The sequence below is a fragment of the Micropterus salmoides genome, unplaced genomic scaffold (genome assembly GCF_014851395.1).
Source record: "Micropterus salmoides isolate LMB-PRFRI ecotype aquatic unplaced genomic scaffold, ASM1485139v1 Ms_hic_scaffold_6, whole genome shotgun sequence".
NCBI lineage: Eukaryota > Metazoa > Chordata > Actinopteri > Centrarchiformes > Centrarchidae > Micropterus > Micropterus salmoides.
Window position 1 is genome coordinate 5,453,974 of NW_024044348.1, and position 15,119 is coordinate 5,469,092.

General features: G+C 39.2%; 2 protein-coding genes across 2 annotated transcripts in view; one reads left to right on the forward strand and one right to left on the reverse strand.

The window, feature by feature from the left end:
- The window catches only part of adamtsl5 (ADAMTS like 5), a 31,041-nt gene extending 28,384 nt beyond the window's left edge, over window positions 1-2,657 (forward strand). The window contains exon 13 of the mRNA XM_038701385.1: window positions 1-2,657. Coding sequence (XP_038557313.1) covers window positions 1-335 — 335 coding nt within the window. The 3' untranslated portion in view covers window positions 336-2,657.
- Window positions 2,471-15,119, reverse strand: part of serinc4 (serine incorporator 4) — a 21,135-nt gene continuing 8,486 nt past the window's right edge. The window contains exons 4-11 of the mRNA XM_038701386.1: window positions 14,183-14,262; window positions 13,707-13,800; window positions 10,727-10,938; window positions 9,939-10,034; window positions 5,879-6,005; window positions 5,600-5,712; window positions 4,617-4,770; window positions 2,471-4,148 (exon numbers count right to left, since the gene is read on the reverse strand). Coding sequence (XP_038557314.1) covers window positions 3,941-4,148; window positions 4,617-4,770; window positions 5,600-5,712; window positions 5,879-6,005; window positions 9,939-10,034; window positions 10,727-10,938; window positions 13,707-13,800; window positions 14,183-14,262 — 1,084 coding nt within the window. The 3' untranslated portion in view covers window positions 2,471-3,940. The remainder of the gene's footprint in view (window positions 4,149-4,616; window positions 4,771-5,599; window positions 5,713-5,878; window positions 6,006-9,938; window positions 10,035-10,726; window positions 10,939-13,706; window positions 13,801-14,182; window positions 14,263-15,119) is intronic.

Genomic DNA, 15,119 nt, shown 5'->3' on the forward strand with positions numbered 1-15,119 from the left:
TTTTCCGGGGCAAAGTCCTTGGGAAGCTGTACAGAGGTGAGGAGACGCGTTATGACGTCCAGATCATCCACACCTACCGGAATAGCTTCCGCCTAGAGCACCGGGAGTTCTTGTGGGTTCCTAATGTGTGTGACTGCCCCCACCTAGAGGAGGGGAAACAGTATATACTGATGGTGCGTCGTCACATTAACTATGAGCACACGTTAAACCGCATCCTGATGGAGGAGGAGAGCTACGTGGTGCCGTACAGACCCAGAGAGGACGAACTGCTGCGACCGCTCGAAAGACTCTGCAGCAACAGAGGACCCAAACAGCCAGGAGAACTGAGGGGATGAGTGTAGAGACCACCCACTGCGTGAGTATGTGGGCGTCAGAGAATGAAGCTCATACTGAAGCTTTATTCACTTCCACTGTTTTAGTTCTGGACCTTCGCAACATCGTCAGACTCCATGTGATCCATGTGATGGTCTGATGGATTCCAGAGTGGCGTCACTGGAGAAAAATGACAGTTGGATAGTCGACAGACAGTTTCAGCCTCATTTGAAACTCTCCACCAAAACCAAAATGACTACCAGCTTACTGTACCACATAGAGCACTTTAGGTGGATGCTTGTGCCCACCTTTAAACACATACCAAAGAGAAGAACACTGACTGAAATGGCCTTTTTGTTATTGCTGTTTTTCCACAGCTATCACCGTTTTTATATTATTGTATTTTTGTGTGAATAAAATGAGGAAAATCCACCTCAAAACTTTAAACAGCTACTTAAATCCCATTGAACACCATTCTGACTTTGTTTCCTGCTTGTTTCTGGTTATTCATTGCCCCAGATATTTACAGCAGCTCAGTAGAGTTGGTGTAGCAGCGAATGTTTTAGTTATCTAAAATTTTGTGTTACAGAGTGAGACCATCTTTCTGGAGCTGCCATAACATAACTGATGGCCATTACATAAACCTAAAGACCTAAAGACTCCAGTGTCTCTATGTTAAGGAACATTGAGGATATCATTGAAAATGGGAATTTTCAGCAACATTTCAGATACTCCTCCCACGTCTCTTTCTCCACTATGCAATGAAGATTCTAACTTTAACAATTTTAAATGACATTTTAACATACATATCTCTGCTATCACCCATCATTATCTGTCCTGCAGTTAAATACGACAAGTTCTATACTTGTGGTTCTTGAAGGGCATCTTAGAAAAGCAGAATTTAATAGTGAAAACATTGATTTACTCCTGATTATGCAATCAGGATTTAGAGGTGGATTTTTCTTTTAGATTTCACTCACGATATAGTAACAACATATTGCTTGACAATGTATTTATGTATAAAAAATAAGCTTAAACCATAACACATTACTTGTGTGTCACTTGTTTAACGTCTTTCACAGTGTTTGTGTTGCTTTTTTGTGGTATTAATTTTTTTTTACAGTGTGTTAAATCAGGTCTACTTTAAGTGAAAGAGATTATTAAATATACTGTATTTTACTGTGTGGCACGGATTAGCTACAAATATACTAAAGTTTAATTTTACTATAAATGTTAAAAAACAACTTTATTAGTCAGTTAACTTCTGTGCCTTGTGTTATGCATTTGAACATTTTCTCTCAAACCTCATCTGCATGTGCCAAAAGAATTTCTTTGCACATTTGTCCATAGAGTGTAAAAAGATAATGACCCACATTTCTTAATGTAAAGTGATTGTAAGTGTATGCTATTTTACAATTTATCACACAGCACACAGTTTAACAAACCAGACATGAAAACAGCAGCATTTGTAAGAAAACAATGTATTTACAAAATATTTCACATCTACAACAACGGACACACTACATTGTGTGTGTGAGTGTGTGTATATATATATATATATGAACCAGATTTCTGTTCATTAACTGTAGGAAAAGTCCTCACAGACACTCGGCTCAGTATTCCTTCTGTAAAGGGGAGCACTGTAGAAACCAGTTCCAGGTTTCCACATATAAACGTGAACATCTGAGGAACAGGGGGGCTATTTTAGATTCACAACACAGTTAACCTTAGCGTTTTGCAGACATGACTACTTCATCTGAAGGCATGAGACAGAAAGCTTCTATCCTCTGGAAGTAAGCTTTAGTTTTGAGCACTCTTGGTTAAAATAGAGTGACATAAACAAAATGTAAACAAGCATCAATCCTGTCTGGCCATTATTAATGACTTTAGAAGTGAATGATGTGCTGTAAAGCAACATAAAGCAAGCATGCGACTTGTTCTTGATTGTAGGTCAAATGCGAAGTATTTTTGCCACAATTTAAGAAAACTCTTGTGCTGAACTTTGAAGAACATCATACATTTCTGTTTAGCTGCCTCGCGCTGTCAGACCTTCTGTCACTAAGCATTTAAAATTAATCTTGTGAAAAGATGCAGAGAAAATACTGAGGAAGAGGATCTGTTCTTCCCGGCATCCTGGACACTTTAGGTTAGAGTAGTTACACATGAACAAATCTTTCTTTGGCTTTGGCTGGAAATAAGAACCAATCTTTAAGCTGCCTAATTGACAGGTATACGAGATGAACTTCATAATTTAATATAAAAGGATGCAATTAAATTTGTTCTGTATGTACATTTTCTGGTTTGTAACTGTTAGCACTAAATGAAATAAAGTTCATGCAATTATTCTATGTAACTACAGCGTGACTTCCATTCACTGTAATTTCAGCGGCGATTTCAAAATGGGATTTCGGCTAATTTGCTGCAGCAATATGTTCATTATTACAAGTCCTAAATAATAGTTTGACATTTTGGGATATGCACGTATTCACTTTCTCGACTAGAGTTAGCTGAGAAGAATGACACCACTCTCATATATGCACATTAAATATCGGGCTATATCAGGTAGTCAATTAGCTTTAGTTTAGCATAAAGACTGGAAACGATACAGTTAGCCTGGCACTGCTCAGAACTAAAGCCCCACCTCTAAAGCTCACTAATTAACATGCTATATCTTGTTTGCTTAATCTGTACACAAACAGAAATGTAAAACTTTGTTGTCTTGATTCTACGGAGAGTTATTCCCCTCCAGGCGCAGTGTATTTCTTAAAATGTTGAAAAACATTTTTAAGGCTTGTACTGTAACTAGTGATTGTTGAAGTTGAACTGGCATGGATGATCAGCCTGAATGTTATGTTAATTTCTTTGATAGTTGTTGTTTCAGTTTTTACTGTGTAATGCAATCGGCCCTCGTAAGCAACTGAAATCAGTTAGTCAGTTAGGGCCATCTCTTCCATTATGCTTAAAGTTACACAGTTGTCTTTTTCCAACTGTGAGAAAGATTTGTGTATAGATTTGTAAAAATTTTATCAAAACCATTGACTACCTGTCTAAGATCAGAGAACTAACCGCTTTCTCTTTTAGGGCAGATTCTTTTATAAAAATAAAAAAAACATTCCTGGGACATGTGCCTCTGTAGCAATACTACAGCACGTATTATCTAGAATTTCTCCTCTGGTATGCTATTATAAGTCTAAATACAGCCACAAGTGTAAAATAATACTTAACTAAAGAGTAAAAATTCAGAAATGTGTCCATCTTTACACCTACTTACTGTAATTTCCACATTATACAGAGTGCAGTTCACCCTTTCTGATCCCTTTGGCAATTCATTCTGTACGTGTGTTTCCAAACCAGAATCAAGTCCCTGTTATGGTTTAATTTCATGGTGTCCAGCCTGTGACATCAGGACTTTTTCCAGTTCTTCATATACAGTATCAACAGAGCACTGGGCACTGAGTCCTCTGATTGGTCCTCACAGCACTGTGAGTCTTTGACCCCTGACCCCTGTGACCTCCATTCCTGAAACTCCCCTCCTGTGGGGCACCGCAGGGCGGCTCGGAGTCATCTGACCTCTTGTGCACAGTGCGCCCTGTCCGCCTCCCTCCTGCCTGGCCCCTCACAGAGAGTGTCAGACGCTGACAGAGACATGGCGGGAGGACCCTGAGCGGCGTTTGATGCGTGAGCGGCGAGGTCTGGATTCAGACTGACAGCTACACAGAGGGCCCAGCAGCAGCCAGAGGTAGAGGATCACACAGGCCCAGCAGGACGACATCTTCACCCAGAAGGTAGACCAGCTGCCGTGGGTGAAGGTGGTCTCCAACACTGCTGACTCGTAGCTGAAGCGGGACAACACAGTTTAACTCCATGCTCCAAATAAACACCAGGAACTGGTCAAAAATTATTAGGATGAGGGGAAGTAAACACTAACACCCTTCCCACAGCAGCTCAAAGTAACTGAACAACTAAAAGTGCAAAAAGAATTTCAAATAACATGCTCCAATATTTAAACCTTAATATATTAATGGAACAATTATTGTCATATAGCCACCAAATCGCACAAAGTGGAACTAACAATTGCCAAAACAATGGCAAACATAACAAAACTATGTGTCCCGTTTACCACAGTGTAGGCGGGAGCTGCTATTGGATTGTTCTCCGGGAGAATAACAAAAATAACAAAATATGAATGAGAAACTGTCTGTGTTTAGTTGAAAACAATAAGTGTGCTGAATAGGAAACTAGGAAACAGAAATACTTTATTGAACCCTGAGGGGAAATTCTTGGGGTAACTGTGGTGAACTAACCTGAACCAGTTAGTGAGGGTCATCATGACGTACAGCGATGCCAAGAAAAAGACAAAATGGAAGAAGAAGTAGCTGTAAGCTACTCTCAGGGTCTCGTTGTGAATGACCTTCTGACAGCCTTTGTTCTCGTCGTCAATCACAAATTCCTCCTCAGCTAAAAAATAAAACACATTTACAGCTAAGTGAGAATTTCTCTCATCAAAGCAAGCTGCAGCAAACTCTACTACAACCACAAATACTTTAGAAAATTACCAAAAAATTTACTTGGTCAGCCCGTATACACTGGAGTGATCAAAACCAAACATGGCTGACTTTAGCCACTATGTATGTTGATGCACACCAAATTCAGTTTTGTTTGGAGAACACTTCTATTCTTCTTCTACACTTGTTGAGGGTTCTCATGTAAAAATGTACCCAGGCTTAATTTTTCTCCCATAAAAGTTGAAGTTCTATTAATGGCCACCAGACGCTGGCTCATTTATTTCACCAAATGATGTTATGGTTGCAGCAACAAAATAATTTTTTTTTGTAATGTGTCTTGGTTATATACAAAAAATGTATAAATGCTATTTAATTATAGACACCCTGTGTAGTTTTCTTTTTGTCCAGTCAAAGATAAAACCTTTTGATTTCTTTTGATGCTGACTTTTCTCCTGGTCTTGTTTATTTGAATTGCAGACAGATAAGATCCAGCAACAGGTCTTTGCAAACCAAGTGAGTTAATGTGAAGTTAAAACTTGTACATCACGATAATGGAAATCAAAACTAAGCTTGCCAGGAAACTAAGCTTCATGCTTTGTGCCATAAAGCAAACTGATGTCCTACCAAATACCAACTGAATACAGAACTTTGTTGATCCTGGAGCCCCTTCTTGTCTTACTTCCATCTTAGTATTACTGAATGAATGCCTTACTGGTGTAAAAACACAACACAAAGCACCTTTCAGGAAACAATTATGTAATGTGAACTGCATCATTACCAACCTTCCTCTTCCTCAGGGCAGCAGAAGCAGCAGGTGGCTTTCTGGAACTCATAGCGGTAAACTTTGATCATCCAAAATGGACCGAACACCTCTGCCAGGTAGGAAGCTTCGTTGCTGGGGGGGAAATTAGATTCTTACTTTTTGAGATGTTTTTGTTATTGTACTATTTCATTTCATGAATTTTATGTTTCTGTAATTTATGATTGAAGTGGATTTTATATGATGTATTATGTGACATTTCTGTGCATACTCATTGTGGTGAAAGATAAAGTGTACTCACCATGCAAAGAGGACACAACAGTACATGATGGCAGCTCCAATTATGGCCACCGCGTTGCCTTCATTCTGGATGTCATCTTGTCCCACACTGGGGTAACAGACGGTCATGTTCATGCCCTGATAAACCACTGACACAGAGAGGAACACAGCACGTTAAGTTTCATCTCTGGATCGTTCAGGGAAAATGTCCCTTTTGGTTTATCTGTCAGTTTGTCGCTGGTTTATACGTCTCTTTCTCAGCAACAGTTAGTGCAACGTTAGTGTTGCTTTCAAAAGTCAAACCAGCAGAAAATTTACAACACAAATAGACATAAAGTCTATTTTACTGTATAACAGAATCGCTGAACTGAAACAAGAAATACGATGATAATATGATCATATTTTACTGACTCTGAAAAAACTCCAGTGTGAATATACATGAACACGGCAACTTAATTTCTACAGACATTTAAAAATGTACAAGACCAACCTCATATAGCATCACTGCTCTATGTAGTCCTTACGGAAAACATGAGTTTTATACATAAATGTACAATTCTGTGCAAAAACTAAAAGAGGAAAGTTCTGCGACCCATAGCAACTTTCAAGTTCATCAGGTATTTGGCAGGAGCCACATCTTCTGTAAATGTAAACATAATTTTCATTTCAAAACCAAACTAGAAAGAGTAGCTCAAAGTAAAGACGGAGTGAATGTGCAGGTGAGCGCGAGATGAAACAGTTGTTCATGATAAGTTGAAGAAGAAGCTAAACTAAAGATAAATCTGAGGATGAATTTGTATGGCACAATTTATAATCAAAATGCAGCTGTTTGATTTGAAATGTGATATTTTAACTATTCCAGTTTTTCCTATTTAAACGTAAACCTGTGTGACCTTTAAACTACAAATTATACACAGTAAACATCACACTGAATTTCAAAATAACCCTCTAAAAATATCTCTTCAAAATATGTTAAAGTATTCACTTCATGTGTACTATAGCAGTTGTGGAGAGATGACAGGAAAAGAGGGAGAGGGAGATGCAACAAGGGTCCTTAGTTGGATTCAAACCAGAGACATTGTGGTTTATGGTTAGCATCTTAACCCCTAGCCCCTGGGGGCCCCTGGGGGCCCCTGGTACAAGAAATGCAAAGTATGTAATCTAAATAAAGTCTTTTGTACTTTTACTCACAACAGTAGTCAGTTTAGTAAATAAAAAGAATAGCCAGCTTTTTTGCTTTTTAATGCCGGCACCACAGTAAAAAGGTGACACAAAGGTCACATGTTGTGTCACTTTCTTCATTCTTTCTCCTTTGTTTTGTGTTCTGGGAAATTCCTTTCTTTCTTGTAAAAGGGGTCTCAGCTGCACTTTCCCTTGTGGGACTCTCCACTATAGACTCACCCTCTCGCTAGGGTGAACACAGAGCATCCACCAATATGTACTGTATGCTCACAGATGCACATGTATGTGCACAGGCTCTAACTCCCAAACACACACACACACACACACACACACACACTCACACTCACACAGAAAACCAGCAAATCTCCAATGGGTTATTTCAGCTGGATTCCTGAGAGAAGTTTTGTACACATCCTTGTACTTGTAGTTGTGAGGACCCTCACTGACATAATGCCTGCAATGGACCCCTACCTTAACAATCGCAACAAAAATGCCTGCTCTAACCCTTAGCTTAACCCTAACCTAAACCTTATTCTACCCCAACCCTTAAAACCAAGTCTTAACCTTCAAACATCTGAAATTGTGAGGACTAGCCAAAATGTCCTCACTTTCCAAAAAGTGGTTTAAATCTTGTTCACCATTTAGTAATTGCAAGTATACACACACACACACACACACACACACACACACACACACACACACACACACACACACACACACACACACACACACAGTCACTCGGGTCAAGAGTTGTTAAGGGAGAGAGAACATGTCCTGAGTTCTCTTTTCAATTTGCACTCCAGACTAATTCTTCCTCTCAGAAACACAAGGATTACTGTGTTTGACTGTGTGTGTATGTCATGGTGAGGTCATAGAGCAGAATAAGCCTTCTGGGGACAGACCAGGGCAGGGAAACAAAGACCTAAAGAGACAGTAACGAAGTTGGATCTCTTTGTCTATCACACACAACCCTGGAGATGATACCATTACAGGTAAAGAACCCCTGAATTAAAGCAACTGAGAAAGGAAACTTAGCAACAGTAGGTGGAAATTAAATATTGCAGAGCGTGTTAAGTTTGAGAGTGTGTGTGTGTGTGTGTGTGTGTGTGTGTGTGTCTGTGTCTGTGTGTGGATTTGTGAGCGGTTCACAGTCTGCGGTGAAAAGGTGTTTTTGTAACAGACGGAGTGCATATTTTCTCAACAAGTTACTACAGTACCAGCACTGCCCCGGGACTCTTACACACACCTACTGTACACAGTCATACTGTACACTCACACACACAGAAAGCCTTGAGGACAACAGCATGTTAAATACAAAGGAAATCAGGAGAAGTTGCTGAAACGTTCAAGATGCAATAGTGCCAGAGAGGAAAGGAAGACTCCACACTCCAGCACTAAGTGGGCCCTTGTAGGCTTGTAAGGTGGATCTGAAAAGTTTGTAACTTTAGCAACTTTAGTTAGCTTTAATACACAGCATTTACAATTCCAACAGCAATAGTTTGGCGGGAGAAAATCAAAATGTCCACAGACACTTCTCAAGTGAGATATATATATATATATATATATATATATATATATATATATATATATATATGTGTCATAAAGGGGGGGTTACTGACTGTGCTGTGGCTACATTACATGTATGATGAATCAATCAGCTATTGTAGCAGGTGGAAATATCCGCCCATGCCAACACAATCTAAGTTCGGCCAAGTATCAGCAAGAATAACAATACACCACGAGGAACACTGTAAACATCTATCAACTGTGTTGTGTGTTTTTTCTTTAACCTCTGATGTTATTCAACCTTTCCTCAGCTGTATAAAACCGACCGATGGATAATTCATTACTGACAGATCTAAACAACGTGCATTCTATCTGTTCAACAGGACGAGCTGTGTGACAACACAGTACGTAATGATGCTGCCAGTATTCCTGTGTTATTATGTTGTCAATGAATCCATGAGGAATGTGAAACAAATATCCTCCAGTCTGCCCTCACCACAGGCCACCAACCCAGCAGGCAGCGTGTCAGAGCACATCTCATCCCAGATTATCGTTGTGTGTACGTCTATATTTGTGTGCCATTAAGATGTAAACCCTGGATAAGACAGGGGCCTCTGACAAGCCTCTGCACTAATGTCTCAGTCATGTGGAGGCTCTTTGTCTTACTTGGAGCCAACAGGTGAGTCATTATGAGGAAGGTAAAGGCACATTATGTTTACCATATGACTGTGTGTGGCGGTGGGGCTCTTCAGTGTTAAGTCTAAGCAGGACAAAATGATCAGGTACAGATGGATGTTGATCCTCAGCTTGTACAAAAATGCAAAACATTAAGCAGAAGCTAATATGAGTTATGCAAAGTAAAAGTCTTTTTAGTATCAATTTTGTTCCTATTTCCATTTTGCCATTCCAGGAAACATTTGCTGTATCAAAACAAATAATACAAATATAGCAAGTACTAGGTAGCTGCTAACTTTATATCTTTTTGGCTCTGTGCAGGTAATGTACAGTGGTTTTAGAGCTTTTCCACTGCCTTCTAAGTCTGGAAATGATGGCAAGTAAACCAAAACTTTAAAGTACCAGGCTATAAAACCAAAACAATGAGCTGAAAGATGTTAAAATGAGCAGCCTCTTTCACATAACACGCACAGTGGTCCCAATGACCCATTCTCCATATAAGGATTTTGATGCAAATGCAAGTTGCATCCTTTCATTTCCTGTACTATATGTTTCTATATTAATCAACATATAGAAAATAACCTTGAAAAGTTAAGTGTTAATGTTAGATGTTTCTGTGTCAGTGTTAACTGTGGACAGAGACACAGTGTTCACTGTCTTAGGGGAGCTCCAGAGATCCGCCATTGTGCTTCTGCACTGGATCTGGTTAGTTAGCATACCTTTCTCTGGCGGGCGGCTGGACAGCGCAGAGAAAGTGAGGTACATGACGTAACAGCTGATGATGGAGGCTTGAAGGAGCCCTGACCGGGGCTGCTCTGCAGAGACGGAGAGAGGGAGAAAGTCAGGGTCAGAGTACATCCTGTAAAACTTCCAACCTCTGGACCTGGTGGTGAGATTGTTTTCTTAACGTCTGTATCTCCAAGTTCAAGAATGAACTCTGAATGCCAAATTTACAAAATGTTTAAAATGAATTGCATTATCAAGCTGAAACAAGGCAGATTTTTCTTGTTTTAATTTTTTTGCATTTCCTGATAAGTCTACATTTGCAGATACAAGATGAATCAACAACAGTGATGTACTGTGTATTAATACAAAATCTTAATTTGCAAAGTAACAGGTATCTCTAGCCCACATGTCAACATGGTGGAGTAAAAACTTGTTTACTTTGGTTACTTTTGAATTACAGTCAAGGAAATTTGATTCCATAAATTCCTCCAAAATGGAAATACTCCTATAAAGGACATTACTTTAATAAATGTACTTAGTTACAGTTGCTTACAAAGGTGGAAGTATGTTTCAATAATAAAATCCAGACATGTGCAAACAAAGCAGGCCGGCAGTCGACATTTGGTTTTTAAAGGGAGAAATAATATTAGCTTACATCTAATTATTATCTGCAGCAGCACTGGTTTCAACAGGGGGATGTTTGCATAGCTGGAGATGGACTAAGTGTTATTTCACAGCTGAGAATCGATGACAGACATGCAAGAGTGTCTCATCAACTCACTCTGCTTCACGCACGGTGTGATGGCAATGAAGGACATGAGGCCGCAGAGTCCCAGGTTGATCCACAGCAGCACCTTGTTGAAGTGGCAGGCGATCGGGTGTGTGTAGTACTTGTACATGAAGGTGAAGGCCATGGTGGCGATAGTGTAGAAGAAGAGGGTGGCACACATCACCGCCAGATACCAACGCTTGTTCTCTGCTGCTCCGGTCAACCTGATAGCAACACAGAGGACAGAGAAAAGGTTTCAGCTTCACATCCATCCTGCAAAGATGTTCTTTCTGCTTGGGTGCTGCATGTGTCACAGAGAAACACACCTGAAGTTTTAGAAAGTTTGATTTCACAAAAACATGTGATAAAATTAAATAAATGTTGCCGTAAATTTAGGATTTTTTTTAACATTCTTGGGGAATTCTCATTGTTTTCTCAGTTATTATTGCACTTGGTTGAATGAAAAACATCAGGCACCTTGTTGAATGATTTAATAGTGCTTCATTCCAAAATGAGAATTCATGTGCGCCTAATTGCTTCTTAAAGGCAACGTTAAAGCATCTTTCACACTATTCTGATGGCAGAAGTTTGTGTTTGTAGAGAAATTATGAAATTAAAATGTAAATTGGTGCAGTCTATGTGATGCTGAGTCCCTGGGTTAATCTTGTATCAACTAAAGAAATTATAAAATATTATAAGTGCAACTGCACAAAGACCAGTGACAATGACACAGACACTAAAAAGCTGCTAAAAGACAGCACTGAATTTGAGTTGATGAGAGATAATGAGATAAATGTTGCAGCTGGATTATGATGCACGTATGGTTAGGAGAAATAATTCACTGCTGCTTGTGACATTTTTATTTTTACATTTGCTTTCTTGGTGACATTTCCGCCTCCCTATATCTTCCCTGTCACTGTGAAGGAAATAAGAGGATTTTTGTGCGTCTGCCTTGGAAAAGCTCCAGAATTAATAAATCCTCTTAGTTGTTGTAGCCACAACTCTTCCATGTCACAGCAGAGTTCAGAGGTGGCTGACAGAGACTGACCGCAAAACAGCAAAATCTGGACATTATAAATAACATCTGGGACAAGCTGGCTATCACATACAATAGTGAATTAGAGCCATAAAAAAGACAAAAATGAAAGAGTTTGGGGAGGGGGATAATATTCAGAGAAAAATCTCAGAATTTCTGTGATTAAAGAGGTAAATTTATGAGAAAAAAAACAGCCACTGGAGACTTAAAGAAGAGCTGGGGCTTTCAGACAGTTGGGCAGATATGAGGGACTGCAACAAAGCCACTGAAAAGCATGGGACACATCTTCATTCATTCATCTTCAGTCATTCATAAATGTCTGCATTTCATCCCCAATTTGTATGCTTTTAGTCTTTGAACAGAAGGAAGTATCTAATGACACTGGTTGGTGAAAGTAGCTTTGATGCACACCCTGCTTTTTTATAGACTACAGAGTCTTTAATAAGGACATCTGAAAGAATTTTATAATCTGAGTTATTTCTAGTAAATTTGTGAGTTTTTTGCGCTACAGAGCCTGTTAAACACGCATGGACCCAATAGCTGAATATTCTTGCAATGCTGTAGGTGTGTGCCCATTTCTTTGGGTTTTTGAGTAAACCAAAGGCATCAAAAATGTGTCTGAAGGCTAAAAGAAATATTTACCAGTCCGACTATGGGTGCACTTTCGTGAGTTTTTAAGCATCCTAAAGGCCTTAGACATGTGTTCAAATTAACACACGCAATCCACAATTGTTGACTTCCTGTTGGGCAAACTCTCTTCAAAGAAGTGAAATATGTTTTTTATGATGAGAGCAAGCATCCCACCAAATCTCATGAATATCAAAGCACCTTTATCTCAACCATGGAGTGCGTCTGGGGCGCTGTAAAGACCCTCGGCCATGCCAAAGCCCAATCACGGCAGAACTTTACTGATTTTTGTATCAACTAAAGTAGAAATAATAATAATTTCTCCAAAAACAATTGCATCTTCAGTGCCAGGAACCATCGGCACCTCAGTGCTCCTTGTGCTCTGGCCCTAAACAGAAACAAAGTTCCAGATTTTGGGATGAACGGGACAGATGTTGCTGAAGTCAGTCTGATTTACACAGCTCTGCTGGACAGAAGATGAGTCATCACCAGATGTGAACCAGGTTTGAGTCTGTATATGGTAAATATGTATTTATAAGAAGCTGGGTGGGACCTTAAATATTATATTATCACTGTCATATAAGAACCAAAAATGTCAACTTTTTGCAAGCAGTGAAACAACTCTGTTTAATTATTTTGAATTATGTTTGGCATTGTTTGCCTTTATATGACAGCGTACAGTAAAAACAGCACAGGAAGGGTTATGGGAGGCAGACAGCTGGGGTACAGCAACAAAGCTCCCGTGCCAGATACAAACTGGAGACGCTACGGTTCATCGCCCCTATGCTCCAACTCCAATAGTTAATTTAGTCTAAGAAGTAGGTTAATTTTCTAACCCCGTAACACAATGTTAAAATCATTGGATTTGATTTGCAGGATTCTTACATCAATGGGCCAAAAATACGTGGACACCTAAACATTAATCCCATTTGTGAGTATTAAACATCTCATTCCAAAAATGAGAGTATTAATCTACTGCTATGACAGACTCCACTTTTTTGGTTCCAGACTTTCCACTAGATGGCTGCAAAACTGAGAAAACTATTTCTTTGTGGACCCGACTGTGTGAACTTGGACACTTTGGAATTGGGCACACACAAACACAAACAGCTGGCACTAACACTATTGTCTAAAATAACATTGTATGCTGTAAGATTTCCTTTAATTGAAACTGTGGAGCTGAGACTAAAACCAGGACAAACAGCATTTTAAAATTACAATTTTACAATTACATTTTTTACAGAATTGTCCTGTGTCATGATTCATATCACAATTTAAACGTATGTACACAGTGATAAAATATTTTAAGTATAAGACCCTCTGTCTCACCAGTTCTTGTTCCAGGTGTGTGCAAAAGCTGTGATGAGGATGAGTTGGATGAGGATGAAGGCAAATCCTCCCACCACACCAACATAATGCCAAGCTGAGGGAGAGAGGAAGAGAAAAAGAAGAACCATGATCCATATAGTTTGATTTATTTCAGGGAAGTGAGAGGGGGAGAGGCAAACAGAGAGAAAGAAATAAAGAGAGCAAGTTGTAAATCACAACTCAGTGCTGATATCAGGCATGTATCACCATCAGATTTATTGTTCCCAGACAAAGTGAAATCAAGCTTCAGGCATTTATGGTCCAGTTATTCACAGGAGTGAGTCAACCTGAGGAGCGTTATCATGAGCTGGTCTCTGCTGCCCTCTAGCAGGATTCAGAAGGAGTTCAACTAACACCATTGTCAATGTCAGATTCATTCTCAGTATGAATTCATTTTCAGATGAATCCCTGCAGACTGACAGGAAACAGCTTCTCACCATGCAGGAAGGACTCTGTTGGGATGAAGAAGGCAGCCGTGCACATCCCGAGCAGGGTGATGAACTTCAGGAACCAGAAGCTGTCGGTCAACACAAGGAGAGACAACACATAAAAAACAGAAGTTTAAACCTCAAGAGTAAAACTTAAACTGGCATTATCTCTGTTTTTGTAATTCACATTAACTTTATTATTAATTATTTTGTTTTGCTTGTTCCTTCCACACACATAACTCTGTGGGTAACAAATAATTTAAATCAAAACAATTGTACATTTTTATCATTAAAGCATTGTACCAGTTCATTTGCATGTTTTAGCCCAAATTATGTATTATTTACCTTTAACTAACCCCTTTCCTTGTGCTGTAGGATGAAAATATTATATTTTCAAAATGGCAATTTTTGCCAAAACAGAACTAAGGAGAACAGACTTTTCTTTTGAGAAGTGCTAAAATGATTAGTCAATTAGTCAATCAGCAAAAAAACTGAAAAAATCACTTAATTTAACATGTCAAACAACATTAAAATGTAAATAAAAATTTGGCAGATTAATCAATGATAAAATGTTTTACTGAGCTTTGTGTATTGCAACGTGACTGATTTTGATCATATTAAAAAATAAATCTCTGTAATCCCATTTACGGAGTGATCAAGTTTGCACATGACAACAGCCCTTGTGTAAAAGCAAATTTAGCCTCAATCTCCTGACAAACTGTCCATGTCCACCTCTATGTTAATGTGATTCTATCTGGCGTTAAGGTGGACATGGTTTCAGCAGGGCACTGGGTCATTACTTGACCCCCCTACACTTCATTAAGAGCTATAACCTTTGCCAAAGACCCTGAAACCTTTCCCCATGCGCACATTTAAGACTCTGTGAGTAGATTTATACCAGAGGACCATCAATCCAGTCTGTCAAATCCTAATCTGCGCTACGTCA